The sequence below is a fragment of the Solenopsis invicta genome, chromosome 3, assembly GCF_016802725.1.
Source record: "Solenopsis invicta isolate M01_SB chromosome 3, UNIL_Sinv_3.0, whole genome shotgun sequence".
NCBI classification, from domain to species: Eukaryota; Metazoa; Arthropoda; class Insecta; order Hymenoptera; family Formicidae; genus Solenopsis; species Solenopsis invicta.
Genome location: NC_052666.1, coordinates 19,587,931 through 19,601,754, shown reverse-complemented (window position 1 = coordinate 19,601,754; position 13,824 = coordinate 19,587,931). Strand labels below are relative to the sequence as shown.

The 13,824-nt window shown below is 41.9% G+C and overlaps 1 protein-coding gene across 4 annotated transcripts in view; it reads right to left on the bottom strand.

Annotated features, from left to right (window-relative positions):
• The window catches only part of LOC105203576, a 340,742-nt gene that overhangs the window by 88,791 nt on the left and 238,127 nt on the right, over nt 1-13,824 (bottom strand). For all 4 annotated transcript variants that reach the window (XM_039447253.1, XM_039447256.1, XM_039447254.1 and 1 more), the window contains 2 exons: nt 10,415-10,533; nt 3,478-3,781 (listed from right to left, as the gene is read on the bottom strand). In XM_039447253.1, the coding sequence (XP_039303187.1) occupies nt 3,478-3,781; nt 10,415-10,533 (423 nt within the window). The remainder of the gene's footprint in view (nt 1-3,477; nt 3,782-10,414; nt 10,534-13,824) is intronic.

Below are 13,824 nucleotides of genomic sequence, written 5' to 3'. Positions count from 1 at the left end.
GGAATCCCAAACGCGGCACGTACGCGAAGTTACCGATTTGAACGAGGCAAAAGCTCGAAGAAGCGCGAGATGATTTCTCGCGTTCATTCAACGACCAATCTCACGGTGGTTTCTTGTACAACATAATTTTGCTGTCGATGACACAACTGGCAGCTTCTTTCGAAGTCGCTCTATATCATTAGTCGTTTCTTTTAAGTCACATCAATTTCATTTATGTATTAATACAAAAAGCGATAATTAAAATATAATATGTATATGAGGGTGCACAATATATTATATCGTTTATGGAATATATCGTAGAAATAATTTTCTCATCGAAGCATATTTACGACTTAAAATGTTTTTAGATCAAGGATCGTCGGATTAATTAAAACTTTTACAAAATATTTGAAATTCGAAATCTGAAGTGCGAGCACTATCGGCCGATCGAGGATCGAGACGTCGCGGAGAATTCGCAAACAGATTTAACACACAATAATGCTAAGGTGAATAATTAAGGCGGTATCCGCAGGCGTTGATTAAATTTCACGCGATGGAGAAGCAAATTCATAAATATCCGCAGCTGCGCCATTTCCGACAAAGGCGGCTGCAACTTACGACGACGTAGCGAAAGAAAATTAATGACTACAAAAGATTACTCTCCGGACTCCGCGGCTGTCCGATGAAATATCATAAATCGCGGGCTCGCTACGTCTGAGAAGTTTTCATAGCCGACCGCTTTCGTCTCTCTCTCCCTTTCTCTCTCGCTTGCCCTCTGCCTTCCTCAATTCCACCTCCTTTCCGCGTCTCATTCTCATTACGAAGTTCCCGGTCATCAAATTTTATTAGCCCCCACTTCAGGGCCGGCCCGCCTTACTTCTAACTCAATATCGTAGATTCGTAGTCTCGGTTTAACTACCCTCCCACTCTCTCTCTCTCTCTCAACGCACACAAAAGCACACCTACACACATTGGCATAGCTGTTTCCCGCCTCTTTCGTGATTTCTCTCTCTCTCTCTCTCTCTCTCTCTCTCTGCTCCTTTTCTCTTCTTACGCTCTCCAACACGCGCGCTTTTCTCCTCGCATCTCTCACTCGCCTTCGAATGCAAGCGCAGCGAGCGACTTTGAAAGCGGCAATAATTCCGTGCTCTACGGCCAAGAACTAATTTCCACCAGGTCTGACAGGGGGTACTGCAGGGAAAGGGGATTGGTAGAGAGCAGCCAGGAGAAGACGAAGGGTGGTTTCACCTTCGGGGCTCTCCTTCCGACTTCTCTCGTTCCTCACGGACGGTTCGTTTTCTCGCGCGCCCTTTTATCGCTCGACAATGGTTCACCAGGGCGTAGCCACCTCGGCCCTACGTGGTCAAGGGTCGCAGCCAATAAACTTTGCCAGCAGGCTACTACCTACGTGTTGGTCGAATCCGTAGGAAGATGATAAAGACGGCCAAGAAAGAGAGAAAGGAAAGATCGAGGCCTTTCTGACGGCGCGAAGTTTCCGCTTCGCGTCCTTTAATTGCGACAGCCAGAATTGGAACTAACGACTTTCTTTCGGTAACGTTTAAAAGCCATGGCGACGCGACACTGCTGATGTGACGTTTACGGACGTGATGCCGGAACAGTCGTCTCTCTGCGTTCCTTTACCACGTCCCAAAGACTGATTTCGGACAGTCGACACCGTCCGAAAATGCCGCATCCCGTCGTCGAAAAAATAGGAGAATACAGAATGCCAGTGATCAATGTGAAATTATAACTATTACAAATAGTTCGAAATGTGATGTACAATTTACAAAAAATATCCGGAGTCAGAAAATACGTGACATTTTAAATAGAGGGGGGAAAGAGAGAGAGAGAGAGAGAGAGAGAGAGAGAGATAGATAGAGAGAGAGAGAGAGAGAGAGAGAGAGAGAGAGAGAGAAAGAGAAAGACAAACTACTAATATAATTTACGAAGTTACTTCCCGTTGAAACGCATTTCCTTCATTAACGAGAAATAATTTGTTCGGTGATGCAAAATAGCTACTTTTAAAGAGGCTTTCTGGATATAATTTATATCAGTTCCAAAAGGAAATCCACTTAACCTTGCGGCCAACGAAAATTAAGTTCATCAGAGTTGCAAAGAAGTTAAACTATCGCGAGGTCCGAGTAATGATTGTAATAATTGGCGAGATAGTAATCTGAAGTTCGTTATCGCCGTGCATTACATTCGGTAGACGGGATCATTGTGGGTAATAAAAGTTACCAAAAGCTAGTAAGCTATAAAATTAAATCCGAGGAGTGAGAAGATAAAAGCGTGAACGTGCCCTTTCGAAGAAAATCGAAATTTTCCGCTCTATATCGCTCAACAACTTGGCCCACTTGTGGACTCAAATTCTAATTAACGATTCTACGTGAGTAGAAATTATCATCTTCATTTTGAAGATTCCATTTTGCGGTCTCTATGCCGGAGACGTACGCGTTTCATCTTAATTACGAACCATCATACAAGCTCAATACGCGAATGGAACAAATCCGGTAAAGGGGATCGGGGGAATTGACAAATTGAATGATAAAGACGATACAGAAATTAATGGCGTTTTAGTTACGGATCGTGCGACATACTCGGCAATCGCGGAAAAGCCACCTAATCCTCTTACATCTTTGCGGATTCGCGTCGGACGCACGCTGACCGACTCTTTGAAAGGTTCGCCCTGTAAGCCCTTAAACCCATCTCGGGCGCAGCAATTCCAGACCAATTTCGAGAAAATTCAATCGTGAAATATACAGCACGGGCAGCGCAGCGAGGATCGACGGATCGACAGAAACAATAAGGAAACGTGAGACTCAAATCCCTCGTTTCGTGTCGTGTCGTGTGAAACAAATTAAGAATCGATTGGTCATCTCGATTTGTCTGTAAGCTCACCAGCTTAGTGGTAGTAACTACGTAGTGTAACTATAATTGCAATAATTGCGTTCTAAGCAAAATCAGAATTCTCATATTTTATGTACACTGAGAGAAAAATGTTTGGAATTTTTAACTACAATTACCTGATAAAATAATTGCAGTTAGAAACACTCCATTCTCTAGTTGTTACTGCTATAATGTTAGAAATAATACTTATAGCTATATCAAGTATAACAAAAAATTTTATTATGATAATTTAAAATTATTCTAAGGTAAGTTGCACTTAAGATAATAAATATAAAAATGGTGATAAAAATAAAATCAACATTTACATATAGTAAATGCAATCGTAACTCTAATCAATGTAAGTACTTTATTAATATTTGCATACTATTTATATAGTAACAGCTATAAATTGCATGGTTAAAACAAATATAAATATATATATATATATAATAGGCACAAAAAATAACTATAAATAATAGTTAAATGATGGTAATTGCAAACATTTTTTTCTCAATGTATATAAGTAAATAAATTAAATTATAGATAAAATGCGTTTATTTTGGCTCAAAATTTAGTCGAAGAAATGGCGGGAAGAATGCGACGATGACTTACCTTTTGCTGTTGCGTTTGCGCGGGTTCGGTGGCGAGAAGCTGCTTCAAGGCCGCATGCCCGTGACCATTCGTCGTGGAGGTTGCACCAGGTGTGCTTGGTGTGCTGGGATTGCTTCCGGGGGTGTTAGGCGTGTGAGGCCCAGTCGTTGGACTGCTAGGGCTAATGCTTTCGTTGATTTTGCTGCCTGCATGATGATTCTCCGTGTGCCTCCTCAGGCTCCTCGCGTCACAGTAAGACTTGCCACATCCTTCGGCCTTGCACTCGTACGGCTTCTTATTTCGATGTGTCAACATGTGTCCATTCCTGCAATCAAAATATTTGTTCGTTAGTTCCAAAAGAACAGATTCGTCATACTATTTACGTTTGTAAACAGCAAACTCGTTGCTCTTACTAAAACATTTTCAATTCCATCGTAAAGAAAGAAATATATATCAAATATTTCGTGAAAATAAAATTGAGAAAACGTTAGTTCTTACTTGAGAGAATTACAAGATTTATTTTCATTATTTTCCCTCTTACGTAAAAACTCAAAGTTAATAATTAGTAAAACTTGCGGTAAAAATAATTTTCTAACACGGTTACGGTTATCCATTTGTTACAGCTCTAATTTTGTTCCGGGATGTAACTTTTTCGAGAGAACCTTCTCCGACGGAGAATCACCTGCTGGCATTTCAACCGGAATATAAATCGACTGTAACATTTCGGTCAGGAAATATCACCGAGGCTGGAATATCCCACGGGCTCCTATTCGAATTCCTCTCGCATCCAGCATTAATCATAAGAACGTCTCGGGCGACACGCTATATAGTGCTTGCGGTTGCTCGATGGGCACGGAAATCTGATCGTACACCTGCTCTTTAGTGCCTGCCCGAAATTATGTCGGCCCGATTATACCGCCTATCTATATCGGCGATCTACTCCGGCACGGAAATCCCATATACCGCCGGGCACGATTCCCCCTGTCTTATCTAGGAGGAACATCTAAACTCATCCCCAGTGTGTCGCCCTTACACCCCGCCAGTTCGCCTAAAGACTTATCCACTCCATTTGCCTGATACTCCGGCTGACATCAAGGGCGCAAAACGCGCGAGCGTACAGAGTGTCGCTCGCGAAAGGATTCCTCTTCTCTATCACGTTCTGAAAATGAGACCTGGCCATTCTCTCCACATTACCGACGAGCGCTAGGAAAAGGCGTGAAGTTCCGAGGGTGTGTCCGGCATGCAACAAGTTGCGCGATTTCACGATGCCAGATTACGCGATCGCGTTCGCGATAAAATCCACGACCCCCCATTGACGCGACTCGATTTCACCGTTGATGGCCGCAATCGCGAGATGGTCGATTAGCAGGTCCGATAAGCAGAACGATGTGCAGTGTCTCGATTGAAACACATAAACCGTAATTGATACGATCTTCATCCTCTTATTTACGACACTCAAAATGTAATGCGAAGAGCAAAAGTTTCAAAATATATCCTCAAAGTCTCGTAGAGTGAAAAATCACTCGAAAATTGCGCAAGCTCAATTTTCACTCTTTTCAGTGACGTTTCTACGAGATTTAGAGAGTATACGCTTTTATCGGTTATATAATAAAACTATGTTCTATGCATATGGTTGATTCGACCACTGAACTCCAAGATTAATTACAAATTAAAGTTAAATAGTAATACTTCGACAGTACATGAAATCGATAGTACACGTTATCTAGTGTACGTTTTTTCATTGTGTTCAAAGAGCCGACTCCTGTTCGCTGAAACTTTAACGAGATCCCGAGTGGACATCCTTCGTCGGATCCTTCGCGGTAGAATCACCCGCAGTGGATTGCGAAAAGAAGTCGTACGGATACGGCGACCACGATGGAAGGGATATCGTTTCCAGTAAATTCTCCGGCAGACGCGGGGCCACTCCTATCCGGCGAAGTTTTATAGTCTATCGATATACGAACGGATTCCCTTAAATTCCGCCGGTAAAGTTGGGACCATGGGGAGGGTTTAATTTGTAAAAGCTAATTTGTCGAACTTTTAAGGTGACCCGTTCCGAGCACCCAACGTTTTCCCTTCCCGCAGATAATCAGGAACACCTGGGACGTGTCGACCGCACGTGTATCATTCTTCCTTTTCGTTTTTCGAAAGAGAAGAGAGAGGGAGAGGGGAGGAGGGGAAGAAAGCGAGAAAAACGCGAATGTAGACTCCACTCTTAGCTTTTATCTGAACGGTCGCTCCCGCTGATCAAGTTTTATTAAAATAGTTATTTAATTAGTGCACATAGAGAACCTAAATCAGTGTAAAAAAAAAACTTAAATTTTTAACGCATGGAAGATTAAACAAATGCGTAAACTGAATTCGATAGCTACATTTAATTTACAAAGTAGTTTAATTGTTTAGAGACTCAGCGACCCGGATAACAAATAATAATACGATAGTCATAACAACATTCATTTCGGGGTTTACGCATAGTTACGCAGTTATTGTCTCGCTGTCGTGTTTTTATTTAATTAATATCGGACTACAAATATTTCATCGTTGCAGCAGTAACAATGTGGTTATAAAAATAATCAAGAATAAACTGCCGCTTTGAAAGCGCGAGATTTTAGCAGCAGTTTCATTATTCAAAATCAGTGAAATTCACATTTCGTTCGCGAGTTCATCGTCTTGTGTCATAACTTGGCGATATGACGATGAAAAGGAAATTATTAATTGTTATGAGCCTGCGCTCGGTCGACAATGAGAATTTCTACAAAACTTTAATTGGATCTCGCAAAGGGTGGCGTCGATGAGTACGCGCAGAATTTTGCCTGAAAGAACAGGCGATTAAATCAGCACTAACAACTCTCGATTAGTTCCGCCTGAATCTCGATAGTCTAACGAGACTATTAACAAAAAAAGCCTACTTATCTTTTCTTTACGTTTCCTTCTTTTACTCTCATTACTCAAAATTAGAGACTGATTATTGTTAATTTCTAATTATTGAATCAATTAATTATTCTAGCACGCGCTGTATATTTATTTCATAAATCATAATATATTTTATACATTTTTATGTAAAATATGCATACTTTCAGTTCAGAAATTTTGAAGATTGAAGAAGAGAAGGAGAAAATCTATTAATTTTACCTCGTTGTCTTTCTGCAGAAGTTAAATACTAGTAACTCCTCGACGAGGGTCACAAGGCAGCAATTATCGAAATATCGAACGCGTTCTGAAAAATAAAACTCTCGACGGTGCTACAAGCAAACGGGAGGCCTTTGTTTCTCTGGAAGGGCCAGCTCTCCTCTTCCGCTGCTCACGTTGTCGCTCCTCCCTTTAGCTCCAGTGTCCTCTCAAATCCCTTTCGGGCGAGGAAGAAGCGGTCGGTATATATATCTCCGCGTTCGAAGAAAAGCTCTCGAAGAGAATTCCTCTCGAGGTGTAAGCGCTTCCGTTCCTTATTTCGCGCGGCGGCGCTCCGACTCAGCAAAGGGACTACGTGGATTTACTTCGATAACAGAGATACACCGAGAAACGTACAATGGTGTCTTGTTCGATACTGAAGAAATCGACGAAGCTATCGTTCTGGGAGTCAGTTAGTTTTTTTCGGGGAGCACGATATAGCAGCGACAAAGCGTCTATATCCTTTGTCTTTCGGTTAAGTCCGAAGATCCATTACGACATTCGCAAATGTTTCCTTGACATTATTATATTACGTATTAGCATATATTTTCGAAAGCTGTATTATCAAAAGAGACTGTTCAAAATTTCTTTTTCATTTTGAAACAGTAAAATCTAAAGTATACGTAATTATGTTGAGTTTCTAGGATAATAAGACGAGCGTGTCTAATAAAATCCAATGAGTCAATAAAAAATCTAAGAAGTGGTAAAGTTTATCAATCTAATCAGAAATCTATCGATTTCGAAATCAGAGACGTATACTATTTTCCTCCTCTTTGTTTTGTCTTCGACAGTATCAACTCTATCAAACTCTATAAAATTGAAAACTTTAGAAATCTTCGCGTGTATCAAACTAAATTTCGCTAATCATAAAACGAATCCCTTAAACATATTCCATTAAAAAAATTAATATTTGCTATAATGTGCGTTACAAACGTAAATTATTTTGTTTATTTGAAACAATAACGTTGCGGATGTACATATGTGCATTGAGATTTAGAAAAATTGTAGGTAACGGTTATTCTACAAAAGAACTACAATGGGGGACCTGACCGGACAAAGAAGGTGAGAGGCGATGGAAACTGTACTTGCACAGGTCTGCCAATTCTTCGAGAAGAGAATGAAGCACGGCGAGACTTCGTACCGACTTTTTCCCGTTCTCAATTAAGTTTGAAAGTCCATTCAAACGGGGAATGGAGCTGAAAGATCTCTTCTTTCTCCTCCGTAAAATCTTCGCCCGTGGCACTATTATTGCTCGGGCTGCCTATTATTGTTCCTTCCTTCGCCGCCGCGACCGTAATATGATATATATGAAGCCTCAAGACGGAATATCGTGGTCATGCAATATTGTGGTTACGCTAAATTGCCAATACGTGCTTTATCGGAGAAGCTAAGCGTTATCTTTTCCACATTGGAGATGCAAATCCAGCGAAAGAGCCAGCCTGTTTTCCAAAGAATGAAGAAATTCCGGAGCGCGCGTATTCTCTCGATCGCGTACGCGGTACTTGGAACGGAGACGAAGCGGCAGCTTCCGGCGAAAAACAGGAACTGGGGTAAAGACCTCGCGATTTCGCGCATGAGATAGTATCGCGCGGTTCGTTTACTCGCATCTGGGAATATACGGATCCCAGCAGTGTCGAGGAAGGGAAGCGCGGCGTTCGATGAAATGGATACAAACAAACGTTTAACTTTCGCTGCAAATAAACAAAGAAAAATCTCTCTGGGTTATAAGAAGAGTGGATATGGTAAACAAAACAACGCACGCTTCGGTATCACCGATAAACGAGATAAACTGCGATAACAAAAGTTCGGTACTGTCAATCATGAATTCATTGCAATCTGTTCATAGAACAGTGGCCGAACAGTGAAAATAAATTGAGACATCAAACTTAAGGCAGCAATAAGATTAGTTAAAGCCGATGGAAATGTCTTACCTTTACGATCTTCTAGGCAGATTGAATGCTATTATCATTTATCGGCGGAACGAAAGGAATGGAAGAAAGAGAGAAAGAGAGAGAGAGAGAGAGAAAGGCCACCGCAAGCAGCTCCGCTTAGAGGAGCCACAAATCCAATGTTCGCAATGAAACGTAAGTAATTCCTCGCACCCTTCCGCCGGGTCGCATTGAACGCGACGAGTCGCTCGAGTTTGAGGAAATAGAACGAGAGAAGACATTGAGGAAGCAGTAAAGAAAAGAAAAATACTGTCCCCGCAGAATGGACCCCGCCGGCCGTGGAGGATCCCGAGCGAAGCGGGGGCATAGGGGAAGCACAGGAGGAGAATACAGGGGAGAGGTTGGAGGATTTGAGGATCCGTCTTTCGAGAAAATACAACGAGTTCAACCTAGCCAAGGCATTCGACCCGCGCTGGACGGACAACACTACAACGACGAAGCCGAGCGGAGTCGCGAGACCGACCTCTATTGATTCCGCGTTATTCCTTTGCCCGTTCCCGGCAAGAATTGAATCCTTAGTCGCTATGGCTCGCCTCCATCACTCGCTTTTGTGCGCCGCCCCTTGTGTTCTTGATTCCTATATCGCGCCTGTCTATTTTCCTCGCCCGCGTGTCTCACGAAGCTTCCGAAGCAAAAATCCTAAATCGTGGCGTTTTCCATTTAAATGCATTCCATCACACTTTTACTTACGCATTGTTCAATTTAAATTAAATTGTAATTTAGCTAACCTTAGACAGTCGATTTTTATACACAAAAAAAAAGTAATTAAACTAGACACTGAGTTATTCGATGCGCGTGAATATGATAATCGAGATAATATGTTTTGTGCGACGGCGATAAATATCAGAGTGCAAATGTTTTTGTTCCAATTATTCTTAGTCGCTTTTCTTATAGCTCCCATTTAATATATATTGTGCAATGAAGATAAAGTATAATTCGGCATAAAGAAAAACGTACCTCCGAACGAGCTTTTTCCAGCAACAACTATTACCGCTATAAATTCAAGAGAGTTCTAATACCCGTACGTGCCGATACAAGCTCCGCGAGCTCTCCCATCCAATACCCGGACAATCGGGCATTACGTAAGGGAAATATCTAAGGGATTACTTCGGCATACCTACGCGTAGAAATTTCTCCAACTACCGGCCTTAAGAAGGCACTCCGGGGCAGCTTAGAAGGCTTCTTACGAGCGCACCAGCAAAGAAGAGAACGCGGAGAGATACATCTACACGTGCATACACATACGTATAACGCACACTCGCACGCGAACGATATACCTGCGTACACTATTGCCGAAGTGGAGCGTTGAGAAGCTTTGATGAACATAATGAACGGCTCAGTGCCGCGAGCACGAGCGTTTTCCTTTAAGCTCTGGCTCGAGTGTTCTCGTTCTTGTTTTATAGCATGGGGAATCCGTAATACGCCCTATGACGCTTAAAGAGGGCGGAAGGGGGAGGAAACGTGAAAAGGCGAATAGATCTGTTTTGTCAGTAACGGCGCGTAGAAACGTGAAACTAACTTAAAAGTCGAAGAACTACCTTCTAACAAGATCCAAGCAACAATAACAGCGCTATTGCGAATTACTAAAAACAAATGCGCCCTTTTCTCAATTTTGCTGCCCATGTCTGCTGAAAATGCAAAATACTTAGCCGAGTACGATTTGTTAGCCCAATACGTGGACTCTCGAAATAACGTCGCAGCCCAATTAATTTTCTGCTGTCAGAAAACTAAATTACTAATCTTACGGCTACTAATTGAGAGTTTATTTCGTAAATTTGACGTGCTCGCAAGTACGCTGAGATTCTCTGATGGTAAAATACTCTAAGTGAATCTGTACTCACAGATGGTCCTGCCGTTTGAACGCCTTGCCGCACATCGTGCACACGTATTTCCTCTCGTCGCTGTGCGTCAGTTTGTGCTTCGTGAGCGCCGATGCGTTGTTGAACACCTTCCCGCAGACCTGCAACAGAGAGAAACAATCTTCGTTAAAGCGGCGATGTTGATGAAAATTACACATGGCGTCTGTCAAATCGCGGCCACGAGCAATTACATTACGCCTGCCACCGAATACATCTCTCTCGATTACCACGGTGTAGCGGAAACCTCATTGTACACACATCCGACGCAATCTTTTTTTTTTCGTCAAATATATTAGCGACGCGTAACGAGTCGCGAGAACTTTGCTTTAAAATTACAGGACAAATTGATGCGTGGCCATGATTTTCAATTAACATGCGTGACCGTTAAACGTGGACGTTACGACAAACATTAGATGCCAAATGGCTATCGTGCGACGCATAAACGGAGATCTCCCTCGTATTCGTGAGCTTACCGTGGCACGATTATTGCCCAGCATCAGCGGTGAGAATAATTTTGCAATTTCCGTAACGAACAGCGACAGTCACGTTCTTCATACGACAGTCGTCGCATTTCAAACAAAAGTATTTCATATTTGTTCCATTATGTATTATACAATTTCGTAATAAATTGTATTACAAAAGCGAAATACATAGCTAATCCGTAAGGTCCGTATAAAACCTTAATTTTGTACAATTTACGTTTTGTACATAAAAATAATTTATAGAATTAATATGTAAAAAGTATTAAAAATAGAATTTTGGTTAGGTGTAATAAAAGTGACAATAAACATATTGAGAGATAATCGCAATAAATATATATATATATATATAAAACTAAAATAAAAATTCTTTCGCTTATTCTTTTTAATATCATTCTGCGTATACGAGAAAAAAGTTGTACAAATTTAAAAAGGATTTTACAATCACTCTAAATCTTTGAAGATTGAGTCCAGTTATTCAAACAACCAATAATAAAGATGTAACATGAAAGATATTCTTTATTTTTTTTGTCGGAGAATTAAATTGACTATTCTTGCCGCAAAGTATCGAAATGGAGCAACGATAACGAAGATTTCGTGGCCGTTAATGCTTCCCTGACAAATGATGCCATTATCGTCTGTCCCACTAAAGAATAAGAGATCGCCGGTATCACGGCAGTACGTAGAAATTACTCGTGGATTTAACACCAACCACATCGTGCGCAGCCAGTCCCAGAGATGGTATGCCCGTTAAGTATGTGGAATTAGGTTTATTATACGCGCCTCCGGGTCGCGCACTATTTCAGGAACTATTTCAGGAAGCCAAAGGCCGAGGAATTGAATGCGGCCAGTGTTCCAGCCGAAAATCCAATGCCTCGTTCAAATGGGCGACGAGTTCGCCGTCGTGGAAAATCGTGCGAATTCCGCGGGTCCATGAACGACAGGAACGATTAACATTTCCAATAAATTTGTACTGCGTCTTTCGTCACGGGCCTTGCCTCTGTCCCTTGAAATGCCATGCATAACGTAATGAAGCGATATCACCGAGACAACACCAAAAGCAACATAATTAAAACGCTCAAATAAATATAATATTAATATTATTCTGCAAAATAATATCCGAGAGATTTTTATAAACTTTAAAACAAATTAAGAAATCGATACAATTATAATATAATTGTTTAACTAATATTAGTGAATCGTTTATTTATTATAAATAGTATAATTGTTAAATCAGTTAATGAGTTTAACTGAATTTATCATAAATGCTTTAGCTAACTCTATCATAAAATTGATCTGATAGAGATATTATTTTTCTATGAAACGAATCTCGGTAGTCTCGGTAGAAAGAAAATACAGAAAACGAGGCGTATGGATCAGATGATACTTCGCAAATGGGATCAATAATGCGAGAGATAGAGAACGGCTGCGACGTGGCTAAACTCGCTCTAATGGTCTGCTCGAGGAATCCCGCGGACGAGATTCGGAATATCACGTCTCGAGGGCATCGGGAATTCGTCGTCACGTCGAAGGATTCGCGGTGCCGGCGCCGCGGCATTAAGCCGAAATTAATTTCCAATGCACCTGCGACAGCCGCCGCGCCACGTGACGACACGGAAAACGTGCGATGGCACGATTCCGGGCCTCCATTATCGGAAAAGTCTTTTCCGCCTCTCGTTTCGCTGTTATTTCCAATCGTTCGACCGGCACGAGGGGTATATGAATCGCCGGTAATTCCGATGAGACGAGGAAAGCCGAATCCGAAGTCTGTCGAAAGAATGCCATCGTTTCCCTGAATGGCGGAATTTCTTTTGAAAAACTGCGTCTGCTTAACGAAAGAAAGAAGGGAAGTGTCGATTGTCACGTTATTTGAAGCCGTCACGCAGTCACATATAAAGTCGAAAGATAATACACGATTCAATTTTTTTTTTTTTGGTAACATCGAATAAAACGTAAATATATGAAAAATTAAAATTACAAAAAACTCGCAATCATTTTTATCATCAATATACTGAGGTATTATTTAAATATAAAAAATGCGGAAATGGCGTAAACAGAGTCGCTGGCTTTTCGAAGCAAAAAAAAAAAAATGAAACTTGTTGACATCTGGCGGAATACGAACTTCCTGCGGAATTCTCGCAGGCACTCATGCGAAGCGATACTATTTAACCATGAGCCATGGTTGCTATGACGACTCACGTATAGCTTAAACGGTACAGTCTGTCGGCAAACATTTGCTGGGATCCAGCAAACAGGCAACAAATTCCATTTCATGAAGGAACTGGCGTACATAACGAACGTTCTCGAGAAAACGAGAAGTACCCTCCAACATGACAGAAGAAATTTCCGGGCCATAGATAGAAAAACTTTGCGTCGCTTGCACTATCGAGAGTAAATCCCAGATTAAAGAAAAAGGTATTAAGATGTTCCTGACGCGTCGCGGGTAATATTGACCGAAGACGTGAAGCAGACCGGCAGGGGAGGAGATAAGGAAGAGGGAGGGCGACGCAAAAGCAGGGGCGCAGATAAGAAAACGTGAAAACTACGGAAAAGGGAATTAAAAAAAAAGAAGAGCCAGAAGTGACGCAAACGTAAAGATTTGAGACGCGTGTAGAGGTGACGGCCGTATATATTCAAGAGGTAGGATGAACGTTTGCGCACGGAGGTCTCGCGGAGGTCTCGCAGGAGCCGGAAGATGAAAAGGGGCGAGGCGCCAAGGGAAAGAGGGAGTCGTACTTCTGGTTCCTAAGCAGAAAATCTAATTTGCGTAGCTTAACTCCTAAGGAGCTCCAGATGCACGGACGCCAACACACGGGAGTTTCAATTTACGAGGCGAGGACCGGGACTAGGGAGAAAGATGAGAAGAGCTGCCGGAGTGACGGAGAGGCGGCAGAGAAACGGCAGATGGTTAGA